Here is a 27,559-nt window from a genome sequence, read left to right on the forward strand (position 1 = left end):
CAAGTCCAGAGTCTGTCATGGGTCCCTGTACGGCCTCCCATTGCTGCTGTCTCCATCGCCACACTCTGCCATGTGCCACTTTCAGGTCTCCTCACACACTGCTGGTGTGTTCAATTTTTTGACATAGGGTGCTGGCAGATTACGGGCCTCCCATAGCTGCTGCCAGGCCCCTAATCTGCCATGGGCCCCTATATACCGCCTCCTCATGCTGCTGCCAAGTCCAGAGTCTGTCATGGGTCCCTGTACGGCCTCCCATTGCTGCTGTCTCCATCGCCACACTCTGCCATGTGCCACTTTCAGGTCTCCTCACACTGCTGGTGTGTTGAATTTTTTGACATAGGGTGCTGGCAGATTACGGGCCTCCTATAGCTGCTGCCAGGCCCCTAATCTGCCATAGGCCCCTATATACCGCCTCCTCATGCTGCTGCCAAGTCCAGAGTCTGTCATGGGTCCCTGTACGGCCTCCCATTGCTGCTGTCTCCATCGCCACACTCTGCCATGTGCCACTTTCAGGTCTCCTCACACTGCTGGTGTGTTGAATTTTTTGACATAGGGTGCTGGCAGATTACGGGCCTCCTATAGCTGCTGCCAGGCCCCTAATCTGCCATAGGCCCCTATATACCGCCTCCTCATGCTGCTGCCAAGTCCAGAGTCTGTCATGGGTCCCTGTACGGCCTCCCATTGCTGCTGTCTCCATCGCCACACTCTGCCATGTGCCACTTTCAGGTCTCCTCACACACTGCTGGTGTGTTGAATTTTTTGACATAGGGTGCTGGCAGATTACGGGCCTCCTATAGCTGCTGCCAGGCCCCTAATCTGCCATAGGCCCCTATATACCGCCTCCTCATGCTGCTGCCAAGTCCAGAGTCTGTCATGGGTCCCTGTACGGCCTCCCATTGCTGCTGTCTCCATCGCCACACTCTGCCATGTGCCACTTTCAGGTCTCCTCACACACTGCTGGTGTGTTGAATTTTTTGACATAGGGTGCTGGCAGATTACGGGCCTCCTATAGCTGCTGCCAGGCCCCTAATCTGCCATAGGCCCCTATATACCGCCTCCTCATGCTGCTGCCAAGTCCAGAGTCTGTCATGGGTCCCTGTACGGCCTCCCATTGCTGCCGTCTCTATCGCCACACTCTGCCATGTGCCACTTTCAGGTCTCCTCACACACTGCTGGTGTGTTGAATTTTTTGACATAGGGTGCTGGCAGATTACGGGCCTCCTATAGCTGCTGCCAGGCCCCTAATCTGCCATAGGCCCCTATATACCGCCTCCTCATGCTGCTGCCAGGTCCAGAGTCTCTCATGGGTCCCTGTACGGCCTCCCATTGCTGCTGTCTCCATCGCCACACTCTGCCATGTGCCACTTTCAGGTCTCCTCACACTGCTGGTGTTTTCCATTTTTTGTCATAGGGTGCTGGCAGATTACGGGCCTCCCATAGCTGCTGCCAGGCCCCTAATCTGCCATGGGCCCCTATACCGACTCCTCATGCTGTGACGTTGCAACAAGGTGGAATTCAACCCTACATATGTTAGACCGCCTTTACGAACAGCAAAAGGCCATCACAGATTTCCTGATGTTAAAAGCGGATAAAGGTACTCCCTGTGTAACTTAGATGTCAGCCATTGGCAGCTCATGCGTGACACCTGCGCTTGCTCAGGCCCTTTGAGGAGGCCACGCTATTCGTGAGTCGGCAGGACTATGGGATGAACGACGTCATTCCTCTGTTGCACGTCCTGGAACAAATGCTGTTAACAATGGCTGGTCAGGGTGCGGTAGACGTGGCGCACAGATCTCAACGCCACATGACCCCTGTGGGGGCAGGACAGGAAGAAGAGGAGGAGGTAGAGGAGGACATTGGTGCTCAGGAATTATTGAGTGAAATGGGTGGTTTTTCCACTCAGCGGACAGGAGTGGAGGAGCAGGAGCATCTGGTAGAGGAGGAGGAAGAGGAGACAGAGGACCCAGACGCACCGTGGCAGTATGCTGTGGAGATGGAGGCAGGGAGTCCCTCGCATTCCTTGGCACAAATGGCCCATAGCATGCTCGGTTGCTTGCGTAGCGACAGCCGAATAATAACCATCAGACAGAGGGATGACTTTTGGCTGTCCACCTTGTTGGACCCTCGCTACCGTTCAAAAATGGTGGCCTTTTTCACACCTGCTGAGAGGGAGGCCAAAATAACGTACTATAAAAACCACCTATGTAGTCAGCTGGTCTCTGCCTGTCTGCGCCAACGTCCATCCTCAGACACTGTGGGCCCTGTGCGCTCGCGTTCCGCTGCCATGGCAGCAGGGGAGGGGTGGGGTGGTAGGAGCAGTGGCAGCTCCACCAGCAGCGGCTGCCTCAGTCTGCAGTCGATGATGAGTAGCTTTCTTCACCAGCGCAGTGAGGAAACTACTAACCAGCCGCAGCAGCAGCAGCAGCAGCATCAGGTGGACCTGGAGCAGGACCTCAAACAACAGGCTTAGGCCTACTTGGACAGCACCCTGCCAACCGAGGTAGACAATCCCCTTGACTACTGGGCAACGAAACTTGACCTTTGGCCCCAACTAGCTGAATTTGCCCTTGAAAGGCTGTCATGCCCGGCCAGTAGCGTGGCATCAGAGCGCGTGTTTAATGCGGCAGGAGGTATTGCAACTCCGCGGAGGACACGACTGTCCACCCAAAGTGTGGAGAGACTCACGTTTGTGAAAATGAATCAGGCGTGGATTAGTCTGGATTTCAAACCACCAGTTCCTGACACAACTGACTAAATCCGCCATGAATCATGCCCCAAACATGTGCCACTTTCAGGTCTCCTCACACTGCTGGTGTGTTCCATTTTTTGTCATAGGGTGCTGGCAGATTACGGGCCTCCCATAGCTGCTGCCAGGCCCCTAATCTGCCATGGGCCCCTATACCGCCTCCTCATGCTGCTGCCAAGTCCAGAGTCTCTCATGGGTCCCTGTACGGCCTCCCATTGCTGCTGTCTCCATCGCCACACTCTGCCATGTGCCACTTTCAGGTCTCCTCACACTGCTGGTGTGTTCCATTTTTTGTCATAGGGTGCTGGCAGATTACGGGCCTCCCATAGCTGCTACCAGGCCCCTAATCTGCCATGGGCCCCTATACCGCCTCCTCATGCTGCTGCCAGGTCCAGAGTCTCTCATGGGTCCCTGTACGGCCTCCCATTGCTGCTGTCTCCATCGCCACACTCTGCCATGTGCCACTTTCAGGTCTCCTCACACTGCTGGTGGGTTCCATTTTTTGTCATAGGGTGCTGGCAGATTACGGGCCTCCCATAGCTGCTGCCAGGCCCCTAATCTGCCATGGGCCCCCGTACCGACTCCTCATGCTGCTGCCAGGCCCGTAATCTGTCATGGGCCCCTGTTGTCGCTTGTTGGCATATTCCGCTCGTTCAGATGCTCCTTCTCCTGCTACTCCTCTTCACGGATTCCGTCAGCAGTCTTTCTTGGAATCCGTTTCCAAGAGACAACAGTTTGCGAGCACGCACCCGACGGTGCAGAAGCTGAACGTCCTCCTGTCCAAGTTGCTGCTGCCAGGCTCGTAATCTGTCATGCGCCCCTGTACCGCCTCCTCATGCTGCTGCCAGGTCCAGAGTGTGTCATGGGCCCCCGTACCGACTCCTCATGCTGCTGCCAGGCCCGTAATCTGTCATGGGCCCCTGTACCGCCTCCCCATGTTGCTGCCAGGTCCAGAGTGTGTCATGGGTCCCTGTACGGCCTCCCATTGCTGCTGCCAGGCCCGTAATCTGCCATGGGCCCCCGTACCGACTCCTCATGCTGCTGCCAGGCCCGTAATCTGTCATGGGCCCCTGTACCGCCTCCTCATGCTGCTGCCAGGTCCAGAGTGTGTCATGGGTCCCTGTACGGCCTCCCATTGCTGCTGTCTCTATCGCCACACTCTGCCATGTGCCACTTTCAGGTCTCCTCACACTGCTGGTGGTTTCCATTTTTGTCATAGGGTGCTGTATGGCCTCCCATTGCTGCTGCCTCCACCGCCACACTGTGGCTCCACACTCTGGTTTTGGCCCCGTGACTGCCCAAATGAGTGAAGTGTGCGGTGATTCTAAGATCGACGGCACTCATCTGCATGTCATACTGACTGACAGTATTATTTCTCTTCCCCAGCAGACTCCAAGGGCATTTAAATTAAAGGTACAGTGTTCTGCACTAATATTAAGTCTCTCTGAAGCCTAGAAACACCCTTTTTTAAGTTAAATTCACAGCGAATATATTCGACTCGAACCGAAATTTTTCCACGAATTCGCCAAATCAGTCGAATCGAATTTTTGAATACTTCGCTCATCTCTAATCATGAGCAGTTCCTTTCCTTCTCCATACTCTTCTCTTCCCATCACTCTGGTACAAGTTGATCTTGGTCTCATCTGTCCATAGGATGTTGTTCCAGAACTGTGAAGGCTTTTTTAAATGTCGTTTGGCAAACTCTAATCTGGCCTTCCTGTTTTTGAGGCTCACCAATGGTTTACATCTTGTGGTGAACCCTCTGTATTCACTCTGGTGAAGTCTTCTCTTGATTGTTGACTTTGACACACATACACCTACCTCCTGGAGAGTGTTCTTGATCTGACCAACTGTTGTGAAGGGTGTTTTCTTCACCAGGGAAAGAATTCTTCGGTCATCCACCACAGTTGTTTTCCGTGGTCTTCCGGGTCTTTTGGTGTTGCTGAGCTCACTGGTGCGTTCCATCTTTTTAAGAATGTTCCAAACAGTTGTTTTGGCCACGCCTAATGTTTTTGCTATCTCTCTGATGGGTTTGTTTTGTTTTTTCAGCCTAATGATGGCTTGCTTCACTGATAGCGACAGCTCTTTGGCTCTCATCTTGAGAGTTGACAGCAACAGATTCCAAATGCAAATAGCACACTTGAAATGAACTCTGGACCTTTTATCTGCTCATTGTAATTGGGATAATGAGGGAAAAACACACCTGGCCATGGAACAGCTGAGAAGCCAATTGTCCCATTACTTTTGGTGCCTTAACAAGTGGGAGGCACATATGCAAAGTGTTGTAATTTCTACACCGTTCACCTGATTTGGATGTAAATACCCTCAAATTAAAGCCGACAGTCTGCAGTTAAAGCACATCTTGTTCGTTTCATTTCAAATCCATTGTGGTGGTGTATAGAGCCAAAAATGTTAGAACTGTGTCGATATCCCAATATTTATGGGCCTGACTGTATATTGTACATTCACATCAGTCCGTAACCCTCAAGGGGTGTACAATCTAAGGTCCCTAACACTCACATTCATACATACACATACTAGGGCCAATTTAGACAGGAGCCAATTAACCTACCAGCATGTCTTTGGAGTGTGGGAGGAAACTGGAGTACCCGGAAGAAACCCACGCAGGCACAGGGAGAACATGCAAACTCCAGACAGGTGGTGCCGTGGCTGGTATTCAAACCAATGACCCTAGTACTGCCAGGCGGAAGTGCTAACCATTTAGCCACTGTGCTGCCCATGCTGTACATCCAAAGTCATCTATACCTTAAGCCTACATTTTGGCAACGCTTATGAAGATTTCCTCAACCTGCAATTCTTTCCCTATAAGGTCTGTCCTTGCTGATTCATAAATACACAAACTATGTAAATATATCTCTCACCGCCTTCAAAAGCATGAAACATAATGCGTTTAACACTGCCAGTAACTCCAGTCAAATACTTTTTTTTGTTTGGATGGATTTGGACGGTATTACATTTTCTGTGAGATTTTATTTCCATCTGTGACTCAACTAAGGAGATCTTCCCTCTTTCTGTCCTTACGACACCATAAAAAGGGTAGCGAGTATATATATATTTTTTTTTTGGTGTCACAATGACAGAAAGTGTTACCCTGGTGTCCTTGTGATAACAGTTGTGAATGTCTCAGTTGGAGAGATCCCACATCACTTCCTGCGCTAGACAGCAAGTGAAGTGAAAACTCCCTAACAATGTCACATAGCAATTAAAACCTGACAGAGACCTAACCCTTTCTCACTATATTCAAAACAAAATAAAATGTTTTGGCTATAGTTGGCCTTTAACCACACAGAGACAATACATATGTAGAATTCTATAATTACTTAGTAATTACTTATTTCAGCATCAAGTTATGTCGGTTTAAACTAGAATGGCAAAAACTGACAATTAATACAACTATTTCAAGGCTGATCAAAGTAAGATTTGATTAAATGTGCTCTACCCTTGGAATGGAGTAGCACTTCCCTGCTCCATTTTTTAGCAACAGCTACCTTGGCAAAAGGGGCCAATATCAAAGTTATATACCAGCCTACATTTGACAGCATTGAATAGCGATAGTGATTTTCCATGCAGAGTACGTTGGGCAGAGCATTTGAGAGATCTGTCGGATGAACAGTGGAATTACATTTTAGAATCAGTTTCCTTAACCTCTTTATCTCTGTCACAAATATTGATGCAACTTGTTATATTTCATAGGGTATATTGTACTCCACAAAAGTCATTTTTGTATTGGCGACTTCCAGATGCTTCTTGCCAAAAATGTGGGAGCTTACCTGGGACTCTCATTCATAGGTTGTGGACATGCCCTAAGCTATATAAATATTAGGTAGATATTTTGAACAAAATAAATTCAGAGTGTCTCTTCTGTTAGGTCCTAAGTTATGTGTACTGGGTTATATGGAGTTTAAATTTGTGCCCTCTGCTGTACAGATAGTGGTCCATTGATCCCTCTATCACGCCAATAAACCCATAACCCAGTGGTTGTTATCTTCTTTACTACCTTCGCGTTTACAATGGCTGAAAATAATATTACACTAGAGAAGGAGAAACATACCTATGTAAGATGGGGATGCGTAATAAAATTTCCTAAATTGTGAAAACCCTGGTTAGATCTTTGAGGACTGGCACCTGGATCTGCGAATGTTAATAGATTTTTTCCCTAATGCTGTTTCGGATATTTATTATTTTAGAATGGTGGTTGAAAATGGAAATATAGTGCCATAATGTGAATAGCATTGAATATGTTGTTTATGAAAGACATGAAGGTCTATAACAACATTTTATTATTGGAAAACTGAATGTAAGACAAAAGATGGTATTTGTGATTTGGAGAATCATGGCTTTGATAATAAGGTATACTTTTGTTGGGGATCTACAGTTGGGGGATTTTAGGGAGGTGAGGGAGGAAAGGGTTGTATATGTTATAGTGTGTGTATGTAATTTCTAAAAAAAAATTAAATAAAAATTATTTGAAAAAAAAAAAAAAAAAGGAAGTTGTCCCTGCAACACCATAAAAAAAAAAAAGAGTAGGTTTAAAGTCTGTAGTAGTCTCTTCCCCTCTAGTAGTCCACAATATGCAAGTTTTATCACCGACACCAGCATGTTCTCCTCAGCTTCTCCAGCATGCTGGGTCTTTCACCAACTTGACTGCGTGGAGTGGGATGACGTAACTCCTACATATGCACAGGGGTTTATTCATCCCAATCCACAGACACTGTGCTGAGAAAATACTCTGATCTGCACATGCACAGCTCTGTGTACATTTTAAAGAAAACTGCAAAAAGGTAGGCAAGTTGTTTATTGTTTTTTTTTTACAGAACATACATTGTATGTCTCTACTGCAATAAGGAGCCTGTCTGCTTACAAGTTTTTTATTTTAGACTTTAGCATGGATGGAATAGAACCTCTGTCAGGTTTTAATGCTGCCTGTCCCTTTTGGGGAGATTTACCCTCTCTATAGATCCTGGTGACTACTGAAGTGAGGGGAAATACAACATTTTCCTGTTAGAAATGACAATAACAGGGAATCAATAAAATGAATATATGATAATATAATGATATAAATAATTCCAATAAAAATAGGATACTTTGTGTTCTGTGTGGATTCCTCTGAAAGTGAACTGGGCATTCTTGACCTCATTCAGTGGATACCTACATATCCAGGGAGCATTACCAGGCACCTTAAAGAGGAATCCTGAAGGACGAGGGTCACCTGTAATTATTCCTTAAAAGGATCCTGTCTGATGACCTACTACCCTCTAGAGGGAAGACCACATAAGTTCCTGGCCACTCTCCGTGCTGATGACATCTGGAATAAGTATATAAGGTGCATTTAATATGCGCGTCCGGTGAGTGCGCATTACTTTCACCATTATTGTACCTATACCGGATCCAGAGTTACCAAAGCACAAGAGTCACCTATACTTATTTTAACTTATCTTATACTATTTTTATTGGAACTATTTATATCATTATATTATCATATATTCATTTTGTTGATTCTCTGTTATTGTCATTTTTAGTGCCGCACCTTTCTATATATTGCTTATGATTCTAGGTGATATTGGTTACCTGTTTTGTGCATAGCAGCTTTTATATACATTTTTTTCTGGTCCTAAGGCGCTCACATTTCTTGTTTATAAACCTTTTACTGTTGTCTCCACAAGGTGAGGATAAATCTTCTGCTGGTGATATATTTCCAATGGGACACAGACAGCAAATTATAAAATCAAGGGAGGTTAACACTTTGCCACTCTATTTAAAAAATAAAAAAAAAAGTTTTGGCTCTACATTGTATTACTTTGAACTGCTACAAATCAGCAATACCACATTGTTACTTCTCTTTGCATGGCATCATTATACTAATCTCAGTAGTTGTTACAGATAAAGGTACACATGATTAGAATAATCAACATTAGTTTCCTATGACTCACCTCTGGCTTCGAGCATAGTACAAACGTTTTGTCCCATCCACAGAAAATGTGCTTGATAATATTGTATGAAGAAGGATCTGTGAAAATAAGGCAACACTTATGGCAATTTATAAGAATATGTATTAAAAGCACGCAAATGTAATCCAAAACACTGGCACCTTGGAAACAAAATGTAGTTTCTAAATGATCCTTTAACCCATTACCAATGAGCATATGCATATATGCACTCTCACAAAAGTGGGTCTTCTTCTTCCATGGAGCCAAATATATGTGCTGCTACATTTGTGCTTAGAGCATGCTTCACTGGGCACTCCCACCACAGAGACAGAGCTCTTACTGAGAGCTCCAGGTTTTCCTACTAACAATCGGGAAACAGGAGGCCTGGTTCCCGATCACCTGATCACTGTCATAGCCTCTGATTGGCTCTCACAGTGATCAGTTACTGCACAGTCTGCCCCTGTGTTTTTTTTTCTCCTCTTGAATGGAGAAAGATACATTGCATTCTTCTCCTCTAGCAACAAGAAAATTATACAAACAAATAAAAGTGTGTGCAAAATAAATAAATACATAAATAAAAAAGATAAAATAGGGTCAGAGTTTGGTTAGGTCAATGTTAGGGTTAGCGTTAGATTCAAAATATCAGGGTCAGTATATTTTAGGTAGTATTAAAAAAAAATTTCTAATTTAGTATAGATGTCAGTGTGTTTTAGGACTTAAAAAAAAAATGTGATCATCAGGAGCAGGAGAATTTATTTTGGTTTTCCTTTCGCAGATGGGTATTATAATAGCAAGAAATATATGGTTAAATTTGAAAAATTAAAAAAAAAAAAAAAAATCAGGAGATATCCATTATCATTTATCAGCAAATGGAAGCCCAATATCTCTTGAAAAAACAAGGTATGATCAGTGGTGACGAACCTATGGCATGCATGCCGCAGCAGGGCCCTCTCTGTCGGCACGTGAGCCAAGTTGCCCCAGCAGCCGAGCATCAGATAACAGCACACATAGGGGCCATTTAGAAAGGAGAAGCGTTGCCAGGTGATGACGTCAGGGGCCGCAACTCATTAGCTGCAACTCGTCCACGCTTTCGCATGGCTGGTCAGTGAGCTGCCAAGGATTGGACTGGCCATGAGTCTTAATACATTAATTTTTTTATTAACACAAGATTTTGGCTTGTGCTGATGGTCAGTGGAGCTTTGCCCCCTTGTGCTGGTGGTCAGTGGGACTTTGCCCCCTTGTGCTGGTGGTCAGTGGAACTTTGCCCCCTTGTGCTGGTGGTCAGAGGAACTTTGCCCCCTTGTGCCGGTGGTCAGTGGAACTTTGCCCCCTTGTGCCGGTGGTCAGTGGAACTTTGCCCCCTTGTGCCGGTGGTCAGTGGAACTTTGCCCCCTTGTGCCGGTGGTCAGTGGAACCTTGCCACCTTGTGCCGGTGGTCAGTGGAACCTTGCCCCCTTGTGCCGGTGGTCAGTGGAACCTTGCCCCCTTGTGCCGGTGGTCAGTGGAACCTTGCCCCCTTGTGCCGGTGGTCAGTGGAACTTTGCCCCCTTGTGCCGGTGGTCAGTGGAACCTTGCCCCCTTGTGCCGGTGGTCAGTGGAACCTTGCCCCCTTGTGCCGGTGGTCAGTGGAACTTTGCCCCCTTGTGCCGGTGGTCAGTGGAACTTTGCCCCCTTGTGCCGGTGGTCAGTGGAACTTTGCCCCCTTGTGCCGGTGGTCAGTGGAACTTTGCCCCCTTGTGCCGGTGGTCAGTGGAAGCTCTGTTGTGTTTTTCTTTTAAGATAAAAGATGTTAATGTATGTGTCAGGGCTCCGGGTATGACCAGAGGTGTGTGGACTGACACAGGGAAACGCAGGCTTCAGATATAGTATAAACAATATAATTTATTTAAGACTAAACAATACATAAACGCAGTGCAAGGCTAAACATAAACACAGTGCAAACAAACCAAACCAAAACCCCCAACAGATAACAAAAGAACAATACTAAGCGTAGTCGGGCAGGCCGGGTCGGTAGCAAACGGGCAGGCAAGGTACAAAGGAGCAGGCAGAGCGTAGTCAGACGGGCCGGGTCAGGAACAATCAGGCAGACAAGGTACCAAAGGAGCAGACTGGAGAGTGGTCAGGAATAGCAGAGGTCAGGACAGGCGGAGTTCAATCAGAGTCAGGGATCAAGCAGGATCAGACAGGAAGCAGACAGGATGCAGGTACAGGGGCTCTTGGGAAACATACACCAAGGCCCTGATTGCAAGTCTGGCCATTCCTTATATGCACCTCCTGCAATCAGCCTCAGGTGTTTTGGCTGACTACAGGAGTGAGCCTCTGGTTGTTGAGAGCACCCGCTGGCCAGTCCTGGTACTGCAACCCACAAGGCAGGTGAGTCCCACCACTATTGGCGAGTCCATTCCTGACAGTATGAGTTGTTTTTTTCTAAACTATATCTCCAGTATTCAGGTTTAATTGCAGTATTGGCACTTTGCGATAAATAAGTGGGTTGTTGGCAGCAGTTTGGGCACTCGGTCTCTAAAATGTTCGACATCACTGACCTAGATACACCAAGTAGTTGCAATGATATGTACAGTTTTACTAACATGTGCCAAAGTAGAAAAACTGTGATCAGGGGTTAAGGTTTGTTTTACCTTCCTTCATGAAGAAATTAAGAAATGTAGTAAATATGTGAAGATACAGGGCACATTGATTCAACAAAAAGAACACGAGGAGCAGCATAAAAAACAGGCTCTTATCTCTCTAGAGGCCTAGTGTCACAGGTCTCAAGTCTAACAATCCTTGTTTTAGCCCACAGATCACGAATGTAAATGATACTGTGTATATTGGAAAGGGAAGAGATAACAATGTATATATATCAAAATGTTGCTATGCATCTATCAAAACTGAACACCTGTAGGACTTGTGGTTGTCATTGTTCACTTTAATTCCTTCGTTGTATTCATAGTTACAAACAAAGGATGTACGGTGATATCTGGAATATAACATATTTCCATCACAGCTTATAATTGCAACTGTTGGTTGTAATACACTGGTTTATCCAGACCAATGTAAACCAAGTGTGGACCATGTTGTATTAAACTTTATGCTTTGTACCTGCTATATTGTACCATTTTTATATCAAAACAAGTTGATCAGAGGGACTTCTCAGTTTTTAGTTTTCAAAATTATAAGAATCTCAGTTCTGATTTATTACCAAAGAAATTAATTTAGTTAAATAAAACAGTAGGCTGGGTGGACCACCATTTACTCCTTGAAGGCTCAGTGTTCAAATAGCTTTAAGGCTGACACAGCAAAGGCATTTTCATGGTTTAGAGGAAAGTGGAAAAACCCATTTAATAACTGCTACTCCTTATCTTCCCTTATTGATCTGATATTCCAACATGAAGCTGTTGCTACTTACTAATTGTGGATGGAATTTTTATGCAGTGCGTGGTCCACTTCCCTTTAACCATAGTGGGGCAGATGACATTATTTCTGTGTCCGGTGCCAAGCTGGCCACGATCTCCACATCCAAATGCATAGAGGAGTCCAGAAGAAGGCACATAGGCAATAGTGTGCTGTCTGCAAGAATAAAATGGTTTATATATATTGTAACCATCAATGTTGAATAACATTTCTTTGCTCGTTTACATAGAATATGTTAAAGGAGAAGTATAGCCAAAGCTTTTTGGCTATACTTCTATGGATCACAAAAGTGCAGTTATCTCTGCACTTCTGTGACCCATGTTCAGCCAACAGCGGGCTGAAGCCCACTGTCACCTGACGTCACAGAGCCGGTCGTAATTCTGAAAAGATCCTGATCATAGGGTCAGGATCCACCCAGAAGCCTGGAGCAGCACCTGGCTCAGCCTCGCAGCGATCCGCCGAGAGCCTGAGCCAGCCGCTCCTCCCCCCTACTCCCTCCACAGCCCAGCGCTTCAGTGAGAGTGGACGGGAAGAACTGCGAGATCATCTGTGTTTGATCGCTCAGTTCTCAATGTAGAGACAGGGAGGGACAGATGAAGCATTAGATTTATGCTGCATCCACCTAGGTGAGTATAATGTTTTGTTTTTTTTCTATACAGCCTATACTTCTCTTTTATTCCTGATATATTAATGTAAATAGTACAAACTCTCCATAGGATTGAATGGAGATTATAGTGTGCATTTAAGGCCCAGCACTGATGACACGACATAACTAAGATCTTTCTGGATTGGGGACAAGTGAGTATAAGAATGGCAGGGGGGCTAGGGGAAGGAGGGAGTTAGAACAATGAATCTGCAAACGATGAAATGCAAAATTGTCCTTGCCCATAAAGGATAAACAGGTTAGTGTAAAAACCAGGTCCCCCAGCACATACTCAGCTTTCTTTCACTCTACCACTGCTCCATTCAGCTGCCAGAAACTAAAACACCAAAGTACTTCCAGGTAAGGAGCAGCATGTGACTTGCTGCTTGTTTATTGGCCCAGCATTGTCCCATGTGTGAGCCCTGTGTAAGTTCCAATTGAATATTCAACTTGGGCTTACATAGCACCATCTTTCTAGATGTTGAATTTATCGGTAGATGAGTGAAAGTATATGCTGCACAGGAGGAGAACATTAACGTGAACCTGTTGCTTCGCCATTTATAAACAAAACATAGATTATTTAATACCTACACATCTAGGGACAATACTATTTGAGCAGCTTTGTTTTATGCTAGTTAACCTGTGAAGAGCCTTTCTCATGGTTTGTGTATTAAAGTGATTTTTTTTCCTAGACATATGAAATTTTTTTACTTCGATGTTTTTCCACACTAAAAGTTTTTGCATAAGGTAAAAAAAAAAAAAAAAAAAAAAATGTACATTTAGCATATGCATAATTTTTTAAGGGTGAGTAATATGCATAATATCTGGTTACGCTGTCTGGCTGGGCTGCCCAGAGCACAAAACTGGCTGGAGTACAACTACAAATCTACTGCCAAGTAAAAAACTTCACATATGTGTATTTCAATTGTATATTCAGATATCTGCTTGCAGTTCAAGACCCTTTCTAAACCTTATTTCCATCTAAACTGACCACAATAATTTTAATTGGTTACATAGGGGTTGAGAAGATATTTTCCCACTAGTGTCCTGGATACCAGTGAGCGCTGGAAGAGGACCAAACCCTGACCCCAGTAAGGAGATATAGATTTTGGGTGCAGCAGATGTTTAATTGAGATTTATTTTTTGCACTAGGCAGCACAGTCATTTGATACCACCAAACAGTTAAAGGAGACGTACAGCCAAAGCTCTTTTTGCTGTACTTCTCCTGTGGATCACAGGAGTGCAGTTTGTTCTGAACTCCTGAGACCCATTTTCAGCTGACAGCAAGCTGAAGCCCGCTGTTGGCTGACGTCACTCTGGCTGGGGAAAGATCCCGACTTTAAAGTTGGGATCCACCCCAGAGTCTGGAGTGGCATCTGGCTTGGCCTCTTAGGTAGGGGGGAAGAGCAGAAAACGGTGACTGACAGTCACCACTCTCTGCTCAGAGTGACTGTGAGAACTCAGTGATCAGCAGTCATGTGAGTTCTCACACTTAGAGCAGGTGAGGGACAGATGCAGCACTAGACCAATGCTGCATCCACCTAGGTAAGTATGATGAAAAAAAAAAAAAAAAAAAGGAAATCTCTTACTTCTCTTTTAAGCTCTCTAAAAATTTTCCAATAATTCATAATACTAAGAACAGATAGCCAGATAAATGCTTCTCTTGTATTAACTGTATAATTTGAAAAGAATGCCATTTTTCTGAGCCTTGAGAAATGATGAACAGGAGATGCGTTATATATAGCTGTTGGCATGTGAATTATAATTTCTTCAGAAATCTTATTTACTGTCTTTAGAAAGAACGTCAGTCTAGGAAATCATGGTTTTTTTTTTGTTTTTTTTGTTTTTTTTAATAATTACAGTAATAGCTCGGTTTACGAATTTAATTCGTTCTGCAAGACTTTTCGTATAGCGAAAAATTCATCAACCAAAACGCATGAGTTATTTTATCAAGTCATGTGGTATTTTAGTAGTGACAACCATGTGTTAATGTTTCAGCTGTCAGCGGGGTTCCCCACGAACAGCTGAATGTAAAAGAATTGCCGGCAATTAAAAATAATTTAAAAACCGGCGTGGGGTCCCCCCTCCCATCCATACCAAGCCCTTTGGGTCTGGTATAGATTTTGAGGGAACTCCCACGCCAAAATGTAAAAAAACAAATGGCATGGGGGTCCCCCCCAAAATCCATACCAGACCCTTATCTGAGCATGCAGCCCGCCATGTCAGGAGCTAGTGCCCCCCCCCTGAACCTCAACATGAGGAGTTGCTTTGGGGCAGGGGGGCTTCCCCACAACCCTGGCCAGTGGTTGTTGGGGACTGCGGGCGGGGGGCTTATCAGAATCTAGACACCCCCTTTAACAAGAGGGCCCCCAGATCCTGCCCCCCCCATGTGAATGAGTATGGGGTACATAGTACGCCTACCCATTCACACAAAAAAAAAAAATTTTTGTGAGTGAAAAAAAGGACTTGTCTTTGACAAGTCCTTTATTAAAAGAAAAAACTAAAAGAATGTCCCCTGCAAAAGATCCAACGTCAATCACGATGCCTGCCGCTGCCGACCCGATAAAAGAATTTAAAAAAAGGCTCCGCTGTATTAAATCATGTGTTTTAGATCTGCCTGCGATCAATGGAGTGATTGAGGCCACGGGGCACTGGCCGTAAAAAGAGGTGGAAGCTTGTAGGAATGAGGGACAACATAAGTAAAGCTGCTTTTTAATGTTCCCTTAGACAAGCACAAGTATTTATTTAACCCTTGTAGTACAAGGGAAGCCCCACTGGAATGGTAACTTTGAATTTTCCCTGGATTTCAGCTTTAGGAAGATGCGGTCAATGTGTGTTAAAGTGCTATTAAAGGTTTGGCTTTTTTTTTTTAAATAACAAACATGTCATACTTACCTGCTCTGTGCAGGGGTTTTGCACAGAGAAGCCCTGATGCTCTTCTTCTTGGGTCCCCTGCTGGTGCTCCTGGCTCCTCCCCCTTGGCCAGTGCCCCCAATAACACGTCACTTGCTATGGGGGGACTGGGGCATGCTTGCTTCTGAACCCTGCTCTATGCATTCATAAAACACACAGACACAGCACAAACCCATCTCCCCTGCTCTTTCCTCATTGGCTGTGATTGACAGCAGTGGAAGCCAATGAAGAGAGGGAGTACCGGGACAGCCGAGGCTTCCATGCACATTGCTGGATTGTGGAGGGGTTCAGGGGAGTATTAGGGAGGGCTGTGGGGGGAGCAGCACACAGAAGGTTTTTTTCTAATCTTCATGCATAGAATGCATGACTGTAAAAAATCTTCAGCCTTTACAACCACTTTAAAGTACGAGACTCACGCGCCTTATACACTGTTTCTTATTGCATAAGCCATCAGTTTCTGCTTTGCCAGCTCACCTGCCACATGCAATCTGAGATACTTCGCTGCCCATCAGTTCCAGTATACGCCTGGGATTGATCTCATTATGAAGAGAGTCATGCCCCAGCTGCCCGCAGCCTCCAGCTCCAAAAGTGAAAAGCCCACCAGTCTGCAGGAAACCAATGACACAAGTTTACTGTAGAAGAACTTGTACAGAAACAAGATAAGAACAGAAGGTGTTAACTATTACCTTTGTTAGGACAGCTGTATGCTCTTCCCCACAGCTGATGTACACAACTTTCTGGGTGCGCAAAGGCTTTACATGGCATGGTGATTCACGGACTGCAAAAGGGAATATAGAAACTACTTGACACGTTTAAAATAAACATTATTCCATTCTGAGCTTATCCAATATCTTTCATATCTGAGATATATTCATTCTGATGGATCTTTGTCTTTTTCAGCATTTGCAGCTATTTGATTCTAAGATGCTTTAGTTTTTGAAGTGGATATCCCAGGCAGACAGCAAAACACACAGTCAAAAAACACCCATGTGAACTGTCATATCTGGCAACAGATTTGAAATTCTGTTCAGTCTCTTTTATGGTTCATACACCTCTGCCAGGAAGGGTGGCGCCACTTTCTCTTATTGCAAAGGAATCCATCTGCAGCCTATGAAGTAGACACTGAAGTAGAGTCAACAAACTGATAAGTTACCAATAGTGCTGGCTCTGCTCTCCCCTCCTGTCAGCTCATATATGTGCAGCAGACCTTAAAGGAAAAGTACAGCCAAAGTTTGTTCTGCACTCCTATGACCCCGTTTTCAGCTGACAACGTGCTAAAGTGCGCTGTAGACTGACATCACCGGTCCAGGCTGGGGAAAGATCCTGGCATTAAAGTCGGGATCAACCCAGATGTCTGGACTGACACTTGGCTCAGCCCTCAGCAAGCCGCTGAAAGCCGCTCCCACCCCCTCCACAGCCCAGCACTCCAGTGAATGCTGGGTGGCAGAGCAGACAGAGGTGACTGTCAGTCACTGCTCTCTGCTCAGAGTGAAAGGGAGAGCTGAGCAATCAGGGGTGTTTGATCATTCAGTTCTCACCCTTTGAGCTGGCAGGAAATAGATGCAGCATGGGATCAATGCTGCATCCACCTAGGTATGTATGATTTACTTCTCTTTTCACTGGCTCCTAGTTATGGCCTGACCTCTTTCTGTGTGAGTGCTGTTTTGCGAGGGATGACAGCAACCGGATATCAAGACAAATTCAAATAATTATATTTTTAATACATTTAATTATTTTTAATGTCACGCACAGCTATAATAAATGGTGTGTTTTATATCTGCCTGAGGTTTAGCTTTAAAGAAGTGAATTAAGAAAAATGTAGCTTGTTCTAGTATTGCAATCAGGAAACTTAATACAGATGTTACTAAGGAATGGGTCTTAATGGTTTCAGGGGCTTATCTAGTGCTCCCATTAGCACTAGATACTGCCAAAAAGCTTATAGGAGAAGTATGTCCAAAGCATGTTTGGCAATACGTCTCCTGTGGGTCACCTGCTCTCTGCTCACAGAAGATCGAGAACTGAGCAATCAAAGACAGGCAGTAAGGAACATCTGCAGTGGTGGATCAATGCTCTAGCCATCTAGGTGAGTATAAATATTTGTTTTTTCAAATTCCCACACTTCTCTTTTAAAGGGATTAAATATTTGGCATACCTACATTGGACCAACTGGGCACAATGTAAGTGAGTATGCAAATGTGATACCTGATCATACTCTGTAGAAGCTTTAAATTGCTGTAGTAGGCCAAGCTCCTACAGTGATGGCCATGGTTTTCCAGGTGTGTGCCTTTCTGCATAGTATTACCCAAAGAGAATTGCCACCATTCAAAGAATGTCTTGCATTTTTTTCAATGAATGCAAGTTGTTCCCTGATTGGACAAGGTGAAGAGGAGGGGCAATGATGTTATGATCTCTACCTCGTCTAATCACAGAATGCTTTGCATTCATTGAGAAAAATTAAAGGCATTCCCTGAATGGTAGCCATGCCAAGTGAATGACCTCCTGTGGTTACTATGCAGAAAGGCAGTTGCCCAGCACAGCATCCAGAGGGCCACCACCATCACTATAGAAGCTTAGGCTACTGGCTCAATGTAAGTATGCAAAATATATCATCGCTGGAGTTCAGCTTTAAATGGTAACTGGTAGTCATTACACAATCATGTTAGAGTCCTTGGCTTCTAGCCTATCAAAGGTTGCTAGCTCCACATTTATTCTGTCAATTGATTAGTAAAATTAGGCTAGCTATAGACAGGCAGAAATCTTCATGAGAAAGACAGGAGAGCAAATTTCTGCTGGTCCTTGCACAACTCTTGGACTGTGATGTTTGTCCTGGGTAATGCACAGTACTTCGGATCCTTCTTTTATCTACAGGTTATTCAATTTCATGCATGGGCTGATTTAAACGAGTTCAGTTAATTTTATCTCATGGCAATTTATTCATTAAAATATTCCAATCATACACATTTATTAGTGGTGGACCGAAATGAAATTCTGGGCCAAAAATTCAGGATGACCTTGGTTAAAAACCGAAACCAAAATGGACAGATATATATATATATATATATATATATATATATATATATATATATATATATATATATATATATATATATATATTGTTTATATACACTCACTGGCCACTTTATTAGGTATACCTTCCTAGTACCTGGTTGGACCCCCTTTTGCCTTCAGAACTGCCCTAATTCTTCTTGGCATAGAATAGAAAAGGTGTTGGATACACCTTTTGGTCCACTTTGACATGATAAATCTGCAGCAACTGTGTGATGCTATCGGCTGCACATCCATGATGTGAATCTCCCGTTCCACCACATTCCAAAGGTGCTCTATTGGATTAAGATCTGGTGACTGTGGAGGCCATTGGAGTACAGTGAACTCATTGTCATGTTCAAGAAAGCAGTTTGAGATGATTTGAGCTTTGTGACATGGTGCATTATCCTGCTGGAAGTAGCCATCAGAAGATGGGTACACTGTAGTCATAAAGAGATGGACATGGTCAGCAACAATACTCAGGTAGGCCGTGGAGTTTAAACGATGCTCAATTGGTACGAAGGGGCCCAAAAGTGTCCCAAGAAAATATCCCCCACACCATTACACCACCAGCCTGAACCATTGATACAAGGCAGGATGGATCCATGTTTTCATGTTGTTTATGCCAAATTCTGACCCAACCATCTGAATGTTGAAATCGAGACTCATCAGACCAGGCAGCATTTATCCAATCTTCTATTGTCCAATTTTGGTGAGCCTGTGCGAATTGTAGCCTCCGTTTCCTGTTCTTAGCTGACAGGAGTGGCACCCAGTGTGGTCTTCTGCTGCTGTAGCCCATCTGCTTCAAGGTTTGATGTGTTGTACATTCAAGGATGGTATTCTGCATACCTTGGTTGTAATGTGTGGTTGAGTTACTGTTGCCTATTAATTCGAACCAGTCTGCTCATTCTCCTCTGACATCAACAAGGCATTTTTGTCCACACAACTGCCGCTCACTGGATATTTTCTCTTTTTCGGACCATTCTCTGTAAACCCTGGAGATGGTTGTGTGTGAAAATCCCAGTAGAGCAGCAGTTTTTGAACTACTCAGACCAGCCCGTCTGGCATTAACAACCATGCCATGTTCAAAGTCATTTAAAATTCCCTTTCTTCCCCTGTCTGATGCTTGGTTTACACTTCAGCAGGTCGCCTTCACCATGTCTAGATGCCTAAATGCAATGAGTTGCTGCCATGTGATTGACTGATTAGCAATTTGCGTTACCAAGCAATTGAACAGGTGTACCTAATATAGTCAATGAGACACGATTTTGCATTGAAGTCAATGGGACACGATTTCGCATTGAAGTCAATGGGACACGATTTCGCATTGAAGTCAATGGGACACGATTTCGCATTGAAGTCAATGGGACACGATTTCGCATTGAAGTCAATGGGACACGATTTCGCATTGAAGTCAATGGGACACAATTTCACATTGAAGTCAATTATCATTATCGGCACCTTTTATTTTTCTATCGGAAAAAACAACAAAATAACCCTATTTTCAGCCGATACTTTTCAGCTGTCGATATATCGGTGCAGCACGAACATTTATATCATTAAAAGAACACGGTCAAGTCACAATTCCCAATAACAATGTTCCTCATCTATCTACAAGCCCACCAGCTACAGGATTACCATCCATCCTCAAACGTGCAGATGACACCGGGCTCGCAAGCTACTACAGCCGTTGATACAGAGATATGCCTTTATACTTCCTTTTAATGTAAGTTGCGAAGTGAAACCCATTACTTAACATCGCTACACTTAGACTGGCACCCCCTTGTGTTCCTTTTAATTTGTACAGGGTCTGTTTTACTCTATGGGGAGCTGCCACTATTGTTGCAGATATTTCTCGTGAATTTTATGGACTTTTTATAAACAGAATATTATGACCTGCTACACATGGTCTTTGGATAATGTTTCCTATGGTTTGTAATCATCTTGGTACCATTGTCTTTCTAGTGCCATTCCTTTCCTGCATATCTCCTACCATCCAGCTGGGAGTTGCAGATGCCGGTGTCCTCCGCTGCAAATTTTGTAGTGATATAGGGGTCAGAGGAAGGAATCACAGTGCACAATGGGGGACACAAGCATTCTACACCTCTAAAAAGTTTTAAATGCTGAAGTCTTATGGAGGCTGCAGTACTGGTACAGAGAAAAAGTAACAGCCATGGGCTACCCAAGTTTGATTTTGGAACCAGCTGCTTGCAATCCCCTGTATAGCAGCCCTCAGACTGGGGGTAAGGGAGGGGCAGCACTAGAAGTCAATCAGATGAGTTGCACGCAAAGTGCTGTAATGAACGAGAATAAAGCAGAGAAAGAGGAAAAATGACCTCATCAGTCTCTCCTGCTGTTCCTTCACTCACCTATCAGCCTGCTAACTTATAGAGAAAGTGGTGTCATCGTTCTTGCTGAGAGACAGGACTGCGTAAAACAGAGAACTGAATGAGCAGAAATGCAAATCCTTTGGCAGGTAAAATCTCTGCCTCTTATTATTTTAATCTGTGAATTTAGAGGTTAGCTGGAGTTCAGCTGAATTCCAGAAATTCAATCACATCAAAAAAAAGTGCGGGCATATTTTGAGTTAAGTCCAACAAGGTGCATGCCAGGTAGTGGATTATCTCTTTACCTCACATCTGGCACATTCATGGGACTCTTAGAAGAGATGCTGTGTTCCCACACACAGCATCTCTGCACGGCCCTCCCCTCTGCTGCCCCGTCACTGGAGCCTTTCTATAATGTGAATGAGTTTATTACAAAGTGCTCTGTGAATAGGCAGGAGGGGGTGAGGGGAGGGTACATTGGCTGCATGCAACTCTGTAGCCTCAGGAGCTGAGGGTCCAGCATTGGAGTGCCAGAAGTATAGGGATTGTTACGCTCCCGCACTCAGAAAAATGTATACTGTAAATTAAAGACATAAGTCCACAAAGTGGCATATTTTACAATGTAGCTGAATTCCTAGAGTTCAGCTTTAAGCAATGGATTTATTTTCTTCTAAAGAACTGTCCCTTCCGAAATATATCAAAGCTTGCACAGGTTTGACAGTAACTTTTTCAACAAGTGCCTCTGAACCCATGAGGATGTCATTATCACCCCCTTGCAGGTCAGAAATGGCCTGATATTTGTAAGGAAGGTTCAAACCTAGAAGCAAAGTTTGCTTTAATTAAGCCATCCATGGCCAGCCTCAATACAAGCTATTTCAACATACCATTAATGCTATTAGCTTTCCAGAACTGAAGATATTACGAATGTTTGAGGTCAGGTTGGTATATCCTGCCACATACCCACTAGTTTCTTTTTGAAGACCATGTAACTTCAAACTGAACATTTGTGTGGCATAGAGCAATATCTGTTCTAAATGAGAAACTTTCATTATATACTGTACAACATGTCTGGATTCATTCCTTATTTAAGATGAGTTGGTAGCCCTTTAACAGCTTTTTCACTCTAATTCTGTCTCTCCCTATGAACCCAACTTCAACCAAAACCTATTGTTTTAGTTTGGACAGTGTGGAAGATCTGGGACCGGTGTCAAACATCTGTTACTGTAGGTGCTCCCATTTGGAAAATTTCAGCTCCCATTCTATTGAGAAGTGTCAGACAGAAGAGGAACTGAAGGGAAATCTATCCATGAGAATTGTGTAGTCCAGTGCACTCTCTACACTCCACAGTAAAGGGGTACAGAAGTGACCATTCAACTGATGATGCCATCAAGGAACAGACAGAAGCTGTAAAGTGTCACAAAATCATAATTTTGATGTTTCAGGGCCACAAAGGGCCTCTTCATCAAGCCAACAGTCACTTCCTGCTCACGTGATTTAGGTTAGACAGAACAGGAAGGTAAGGAAATTCTACCCAATGCGGACACTGAGTTTAAAACCTGACAGAGGTTCTAACTTCTTTTAGTAGTAGATAGGGTGGGGAAAGGTTTTGGATGGGAGTTGGGATACATTAAATACTTTTTATTACTTATTATTAATACTTATTTAGTATATCATCTTTTTGTGGTGTATATAAAACATAATACACGCTACTGGCTTCACCTGTACATATACCATTGGAAAGACATCTATCATTTTTTAGTAAATGACAGTGTCCGGGTTCCCCAAGATACAAAACAGCCTACTGCCACCCACCATAAACATGATACTTTACCTTTCTCGTCATTTAGACCAAGTTGCCCTGAGTTGTTTTTTCCCCAGCCAAACACAGCTCCAGAAAGGGACAAGGCAAAACTGTGGAAACCTCCTGCTGTCACCTGAGCCAGTGGTATTCCTTCCAAGGACTTCACTCGCTGTGGGCTAGACTGGGAGGGGAATCCATGTCCAAGACCCAGCTGACCATGACTATTCTGGCCCCATGTAAACAACTGCCCATCTGGAACACAAAGGATAAAATCATGAAATAAAATGAGAGAAGATTACATTTTTCAGGACCAGTCAAGCTGTTTTTAAGAAAAAAAAAAAAAAAAACGACTTGGAAAAAATCATCATACTCAGGGATTAGCTGTAGAAAGAAAATAGCTGTTACACTAGACCAACATAATATCTTTCTCCAAAGACTGAACATAAGACAGATCATAAACTCATGATAACTACAGTCAAAGGATCTAGCTTACAGCTACACAAAGGAAATTTGTTCTGAGACATTCCGAGAAACTGATCTGCAACAAATACAGGGCTGGTGAAATCAGATTTAAGCCTGAACTAATGATCTGCATGTTATTCTCCGGTCAGTGATCAAGAATGAAAATTAAAGTACATCTAAAGCTATTTTTTAATAGGCAATGGTTACAACCCTTGTTTGTTTTTTCATTTGTATCTTGTTAAGAGATTTCCCTTTACGTTCTGTCCCGAAAACACATCAGGAAGTGAGTGGAACTCTCTGAAGTGGGGAAAAATCCCATCAGGCAGTTGTCACTAGTTCTCCCCAGAGACAATGGTCACTAGGACAAACAGCGGATGAATTTCCCCTGTCGGGACCCACGCAGTTATAAACTTGTAAAGGTTTTACCCATTCCATAGTCTATCCAAAAGTAGAAGCATTTTTTTTGGCCTTGCACAGCTAGACATGTAGCAGGAAGAAAAAGCAAGTAATGGCAGCCAACATACATCTTTTTGTACAAGAAATAAAAAAAAATAGTCCTATTATGGAAAATATAAGACACATGAATACAGCGCAAGGACTTTGTGGGAAATGTTAGAAATATTGGCAAAGTCTGTACAGAAAAAGCCATATAGCTTCAATCGTCCATTATGGGATCACTCCAGAGCCACACATGACCCACTGAGAGTTGTGCTATGATGGTGGCAGCACTATAATAAAGGCAATGTCCAATCTTGCTCTAAAGTCTAAATAAGTGCTTTATACAATAGAAAATAAAAATAAATCCACAAAAAGGATAACTCTTCACATTATAGTTGCTACTGAAGTGCTTACTGTGGTATCTGCAATGTGCAATGAGGAACTCATTGGAATTTAGCACAAGATTGGAAATTGACTTTATTATAGTGCTACCACCATCATAGCACAACTCTCGCTGAGTCATGTGTGGCTCTGGATCGATCCCATAATGGACAATCAAGGCTATATGGCTTTTTCTGTACAGACTTTGCCATTATTTCTGACATTTCCCACATAGTCCTTGCACTGTGTTTGTGTGTCTTTTATTGTTTGCTCCTATCCTCAAGTAGGATCTCATAGCAGCAGGACCTGTTGGGACATTTTCAGATATCAGTGGTTGAGGTGGTTTAGTGCCTTGCTTTTCTTTACTATTATGGAAAATTGCAAAACAGAGAACTGTAGATATCATACATCACACTATTCAAATGGTAAGCAGAGCAAACTTGTTTCTGCCAGACCTCAGATTGCAAATAGTTCTGGTTAATAACCTGAACCAGTCAATTAATTTAGTAAATAACAAGAAGAAAAAAAAAATCAGTTCTTTAACCTAGATAAGCAAACAAAATAACGTCAGCTGTAAGGGATTTTCCAGAGGCTGCAAAACCTCTATGTTCCATACTCATGGCAGCACATGATAGACAGTGCAATCAGGATTCCTTACAGAATCACGGAAGTATCAGTCTCTGTACGTTGATTCTGGTACAAACCTTACTCCAATATATGAGATGGCATGTCTACAATTTGTTTTATTTTGTCAAGGAAGATGGGATCATCCAACTGCTCAAAGAGTTGCAATGCATGTGAAACTTTGTGCAAAGTACAGATAGAATAAACATCGATGAATCAAACTCAATAGACATTGGGAGTGTAATTATCAACCCTGTCTACATCACTGATTGAAACACGTTATGCATTGTCATTGTTCATATTATTAGAGTCACAGATTCCAATCTTCAAAGTGGATCACAGCTTTTTTTTCTGAAACCAAAAAACTTTGTTCGGAAAAAAAAAAAAAAGAACTATAGCTGATATTTCTAGATTAACAAACGCAGTGCGCTTATTTACTTACCATCTGAAAGAGCCAAGCAGTGCTGGTTTCCACATGAAACCTGCAGTATCTTCTGTTGATTTAACTTCTTAATTAACCTATAAAAAGACTCAGGTTTCAAAATTCAGTAGTACCCAAAATATGGGAGCTATGGCTTTAATATGCTTATTGAACAGAAGAAATGCACCAGAATGGAAATTACAAAAGCAAATAATACATTCAAAGGATTGAATGTTTGCAGGGTAAGATCTTATCTTATAAAAATATCCTGGCATATACAATTTAAACAAGAGAAACTGATGTTGAACAAACAAGACAACACTCAAAACTTTTAGAACCTTTAGAAGGACTTCAAAACACAAAACAGAAGTCTAGGCTCCACACATACGGAAACAATATGATTTGTCCAATTTCGGCACCAAGGAAATTTGCAAAAACTGGGTTAATGAATGTCCTGTAAGTTTAGGTTTAAAACAGAATTCCTAAATAAAGCAAAATCCCTAAACATTAACCACAATTTTGTAGAATAATAGGCCATAATGTCCACCAGAAGCAACCAATTCAACTTCTGCAAGTTTAAATCAAGCAGTAAATGATGATTTTCGATTGGTTGCCACAAATTCCCCTATTATTAAAAAGGTCCCTTATTTGCTTGATTCAAGTCAGAATATACTTGTGCTCAACAAAAAGAAGCTGGAAACAGGAAATCAAATGCTTGAATTGCACAATTCAAGGTAGATAGCACACACTTATAAAACAGGATGTGAAAATTCATTTTCTTGTGCATATACTTTATGCCCTTTTGCTAGCAACTCTCTGATACACAAATCAAGCCTACCAGTATAGAAGAGCACAAGGGGGGCTGATTTACTAAATCTGGAAAGTGCAAAATCTGGTGCAAGTGTGCATGGTAGCCAGCTTATAACTTGTTCAATTACGCTTTGACAAAAAAAAAAATTAATGCGGATTGGTTTCTATGCAGAGCTGCACCAAATTTTGCACACTCCAGGTTTAGTAAATCAGCCCCCCATGTGCTCTTCTAAACTGGCAGGCTTTATCACCCACTCACCCAGCAGGAGTTCCCAGCAATACTTTCCCATCGTGCATTCCCACTTCTGTTACAACCGGTATAGGGGTCAATTTCCTTCTGTTACATTCTTTATGATGTACATTAGAAAATAAAGAATAGATCAAAGTTAAACACCCTCATAACCACTGTGGTAAGTGGACAGAATTGAGATGCCACATGAAGAAGAAACTCATCCAGAGTCAATGACACACATGATATACCAAGGGCTAGTCATTTAAAATGTACAGCCAATATTTTTTTTATATTTTCGGATAGCGAAGGACATGTTTAGTCAATTCTATTTTGTCTTACACTTTCTGTTTGGGAGATTTCCTTTTGCTTCCTGTACTGTAGATAAAAGCAAGAAATGAGTTGAAATCCCCTCTGAGGCTCCATTCACACCTAGTAAGTACTTATAGAAGCACCTGTATGTGGTTTTTGTTTTTGCATGCATAAATATGTGTTTTGAAGTGTTTTACAGGAATTTTTTCATGTGTATCAAAGCTCCTAGGAGAGCAGAAGTGAACGTTTGGTCATGCTTGTTTCACGCATCTTCAGGCCCCTACATTGAAGTCTATGGTGCCAAAACATGAGACACAGCTTCAAACTAAAGTCACTGTACCATTTCGAGCAACTGAATGTAGAGATGTGAACAGCGTGTATTGAAAAGAATAGGATTCATATGGCTGAGCATTGTTGCCAGTAGACTTCTGTGCAAAAATGCTCAGTTGTGAAGGACACCTATCCCCAAAACTGGTGACATTTTCTTGGTTTACCCACTGCCTCCTGTCCTGATGGCAATGGGACCAAGATAAAACAGGGAGTGTAAATCTATCCATTGGGGTCACAGACGACAATAAAAAATGGATAGGGTTTCTAAAATTGGCCATACACGGATTGATATAAAATTTACCAGCATGTCCCTTAGAAAAAAGTCGTTCAAACAATTGATTTTTGTTGCGCAGTGACTGCCACACACTGACTGAAATTCGGCTAGTCACAGCCGAACTGGGAAATTGATTATTTAAAGAACTTCTATAGAAGGGACATGCTGGAAATTTTTGCTCAATCAGCTGCTGCAGCTATTGATCAGTGTATTCTGACAGCAGCAGGAGCCACTGTCAGAATGCAATGTCCTCGAATGCGGGATTCTTCCATCTACACAAGGTGGATGGAGGAATCTGCTAGTTTTTCCCCATTCAGCAAATTGGCTGATTAAAAAAAAAAAAAACCCTAACAATGTATAGCCAGCTTTACTGTATAAAGCTGCCCATACATTTGCCAGATTTGTTTGTTCAACCAATGGGTTGAACAAAAAAAAAAAAAATGA

At 43.1% G+C, this 27,559-nt stretch overlaps 1 protein-coding gene across 2 annotated transcripts in view; it reads right to left on the bottom strand.

Annotated features, from left to right (window-relative positions):
• HERC3 (HECT and RLD domain containing E3 ubiquitin protein ligase 3) overlaps positions 1-27,559 on the bottom strand; it is a 112,303-nt gene that overhangs the window by 50,001 nt on the left and 34,743 nt on the right. For both annotated transcript variants that reach the window (XM_089652318.1, XM_089652317.1), the window contains exons 4-9: positions 25,182-25,258; positions 22,865-23,086; positions 16,348-16,439; positions 16,136-16,266; positions 12,101-12,261; positions 8,698-8,774 (exon numbers count right to left, since the gene is read on the bottom strand). In XM_089652318.1, coding sequence (XP_089508444.1) covers positions 8,698-8,774; positions 12,101-12,261; positions 16,136-16,266; positions 16,348-16,439; positions 22,865-23,086; positions 25,182-25,258 — 760 coding nt within the window. The remainder of the gene's footprint in view (positions 1-8,697; positions 8,775-12,100; positions 12,262-16,135; positions 16,267-16,347; positions 16,440-22,864; positions 23,087-25,181; positions 25,259-27,559) is intronic.

Source organism: Staurois parvus, unplaced genomic scaffold (assembly GCF_062004578.1).
Source record: "Staurois parvus isolate SC_StPar_1 unplaced genomic scaffold, SC_StPar_1.0 ptg000679l, whole genome shotgun sequence".
Lineage (NCBI taxonomy): Eukaryota > Metazoa > Chordata > Amphibia > Anura > Ranidae > Staurois > Staurois parvus.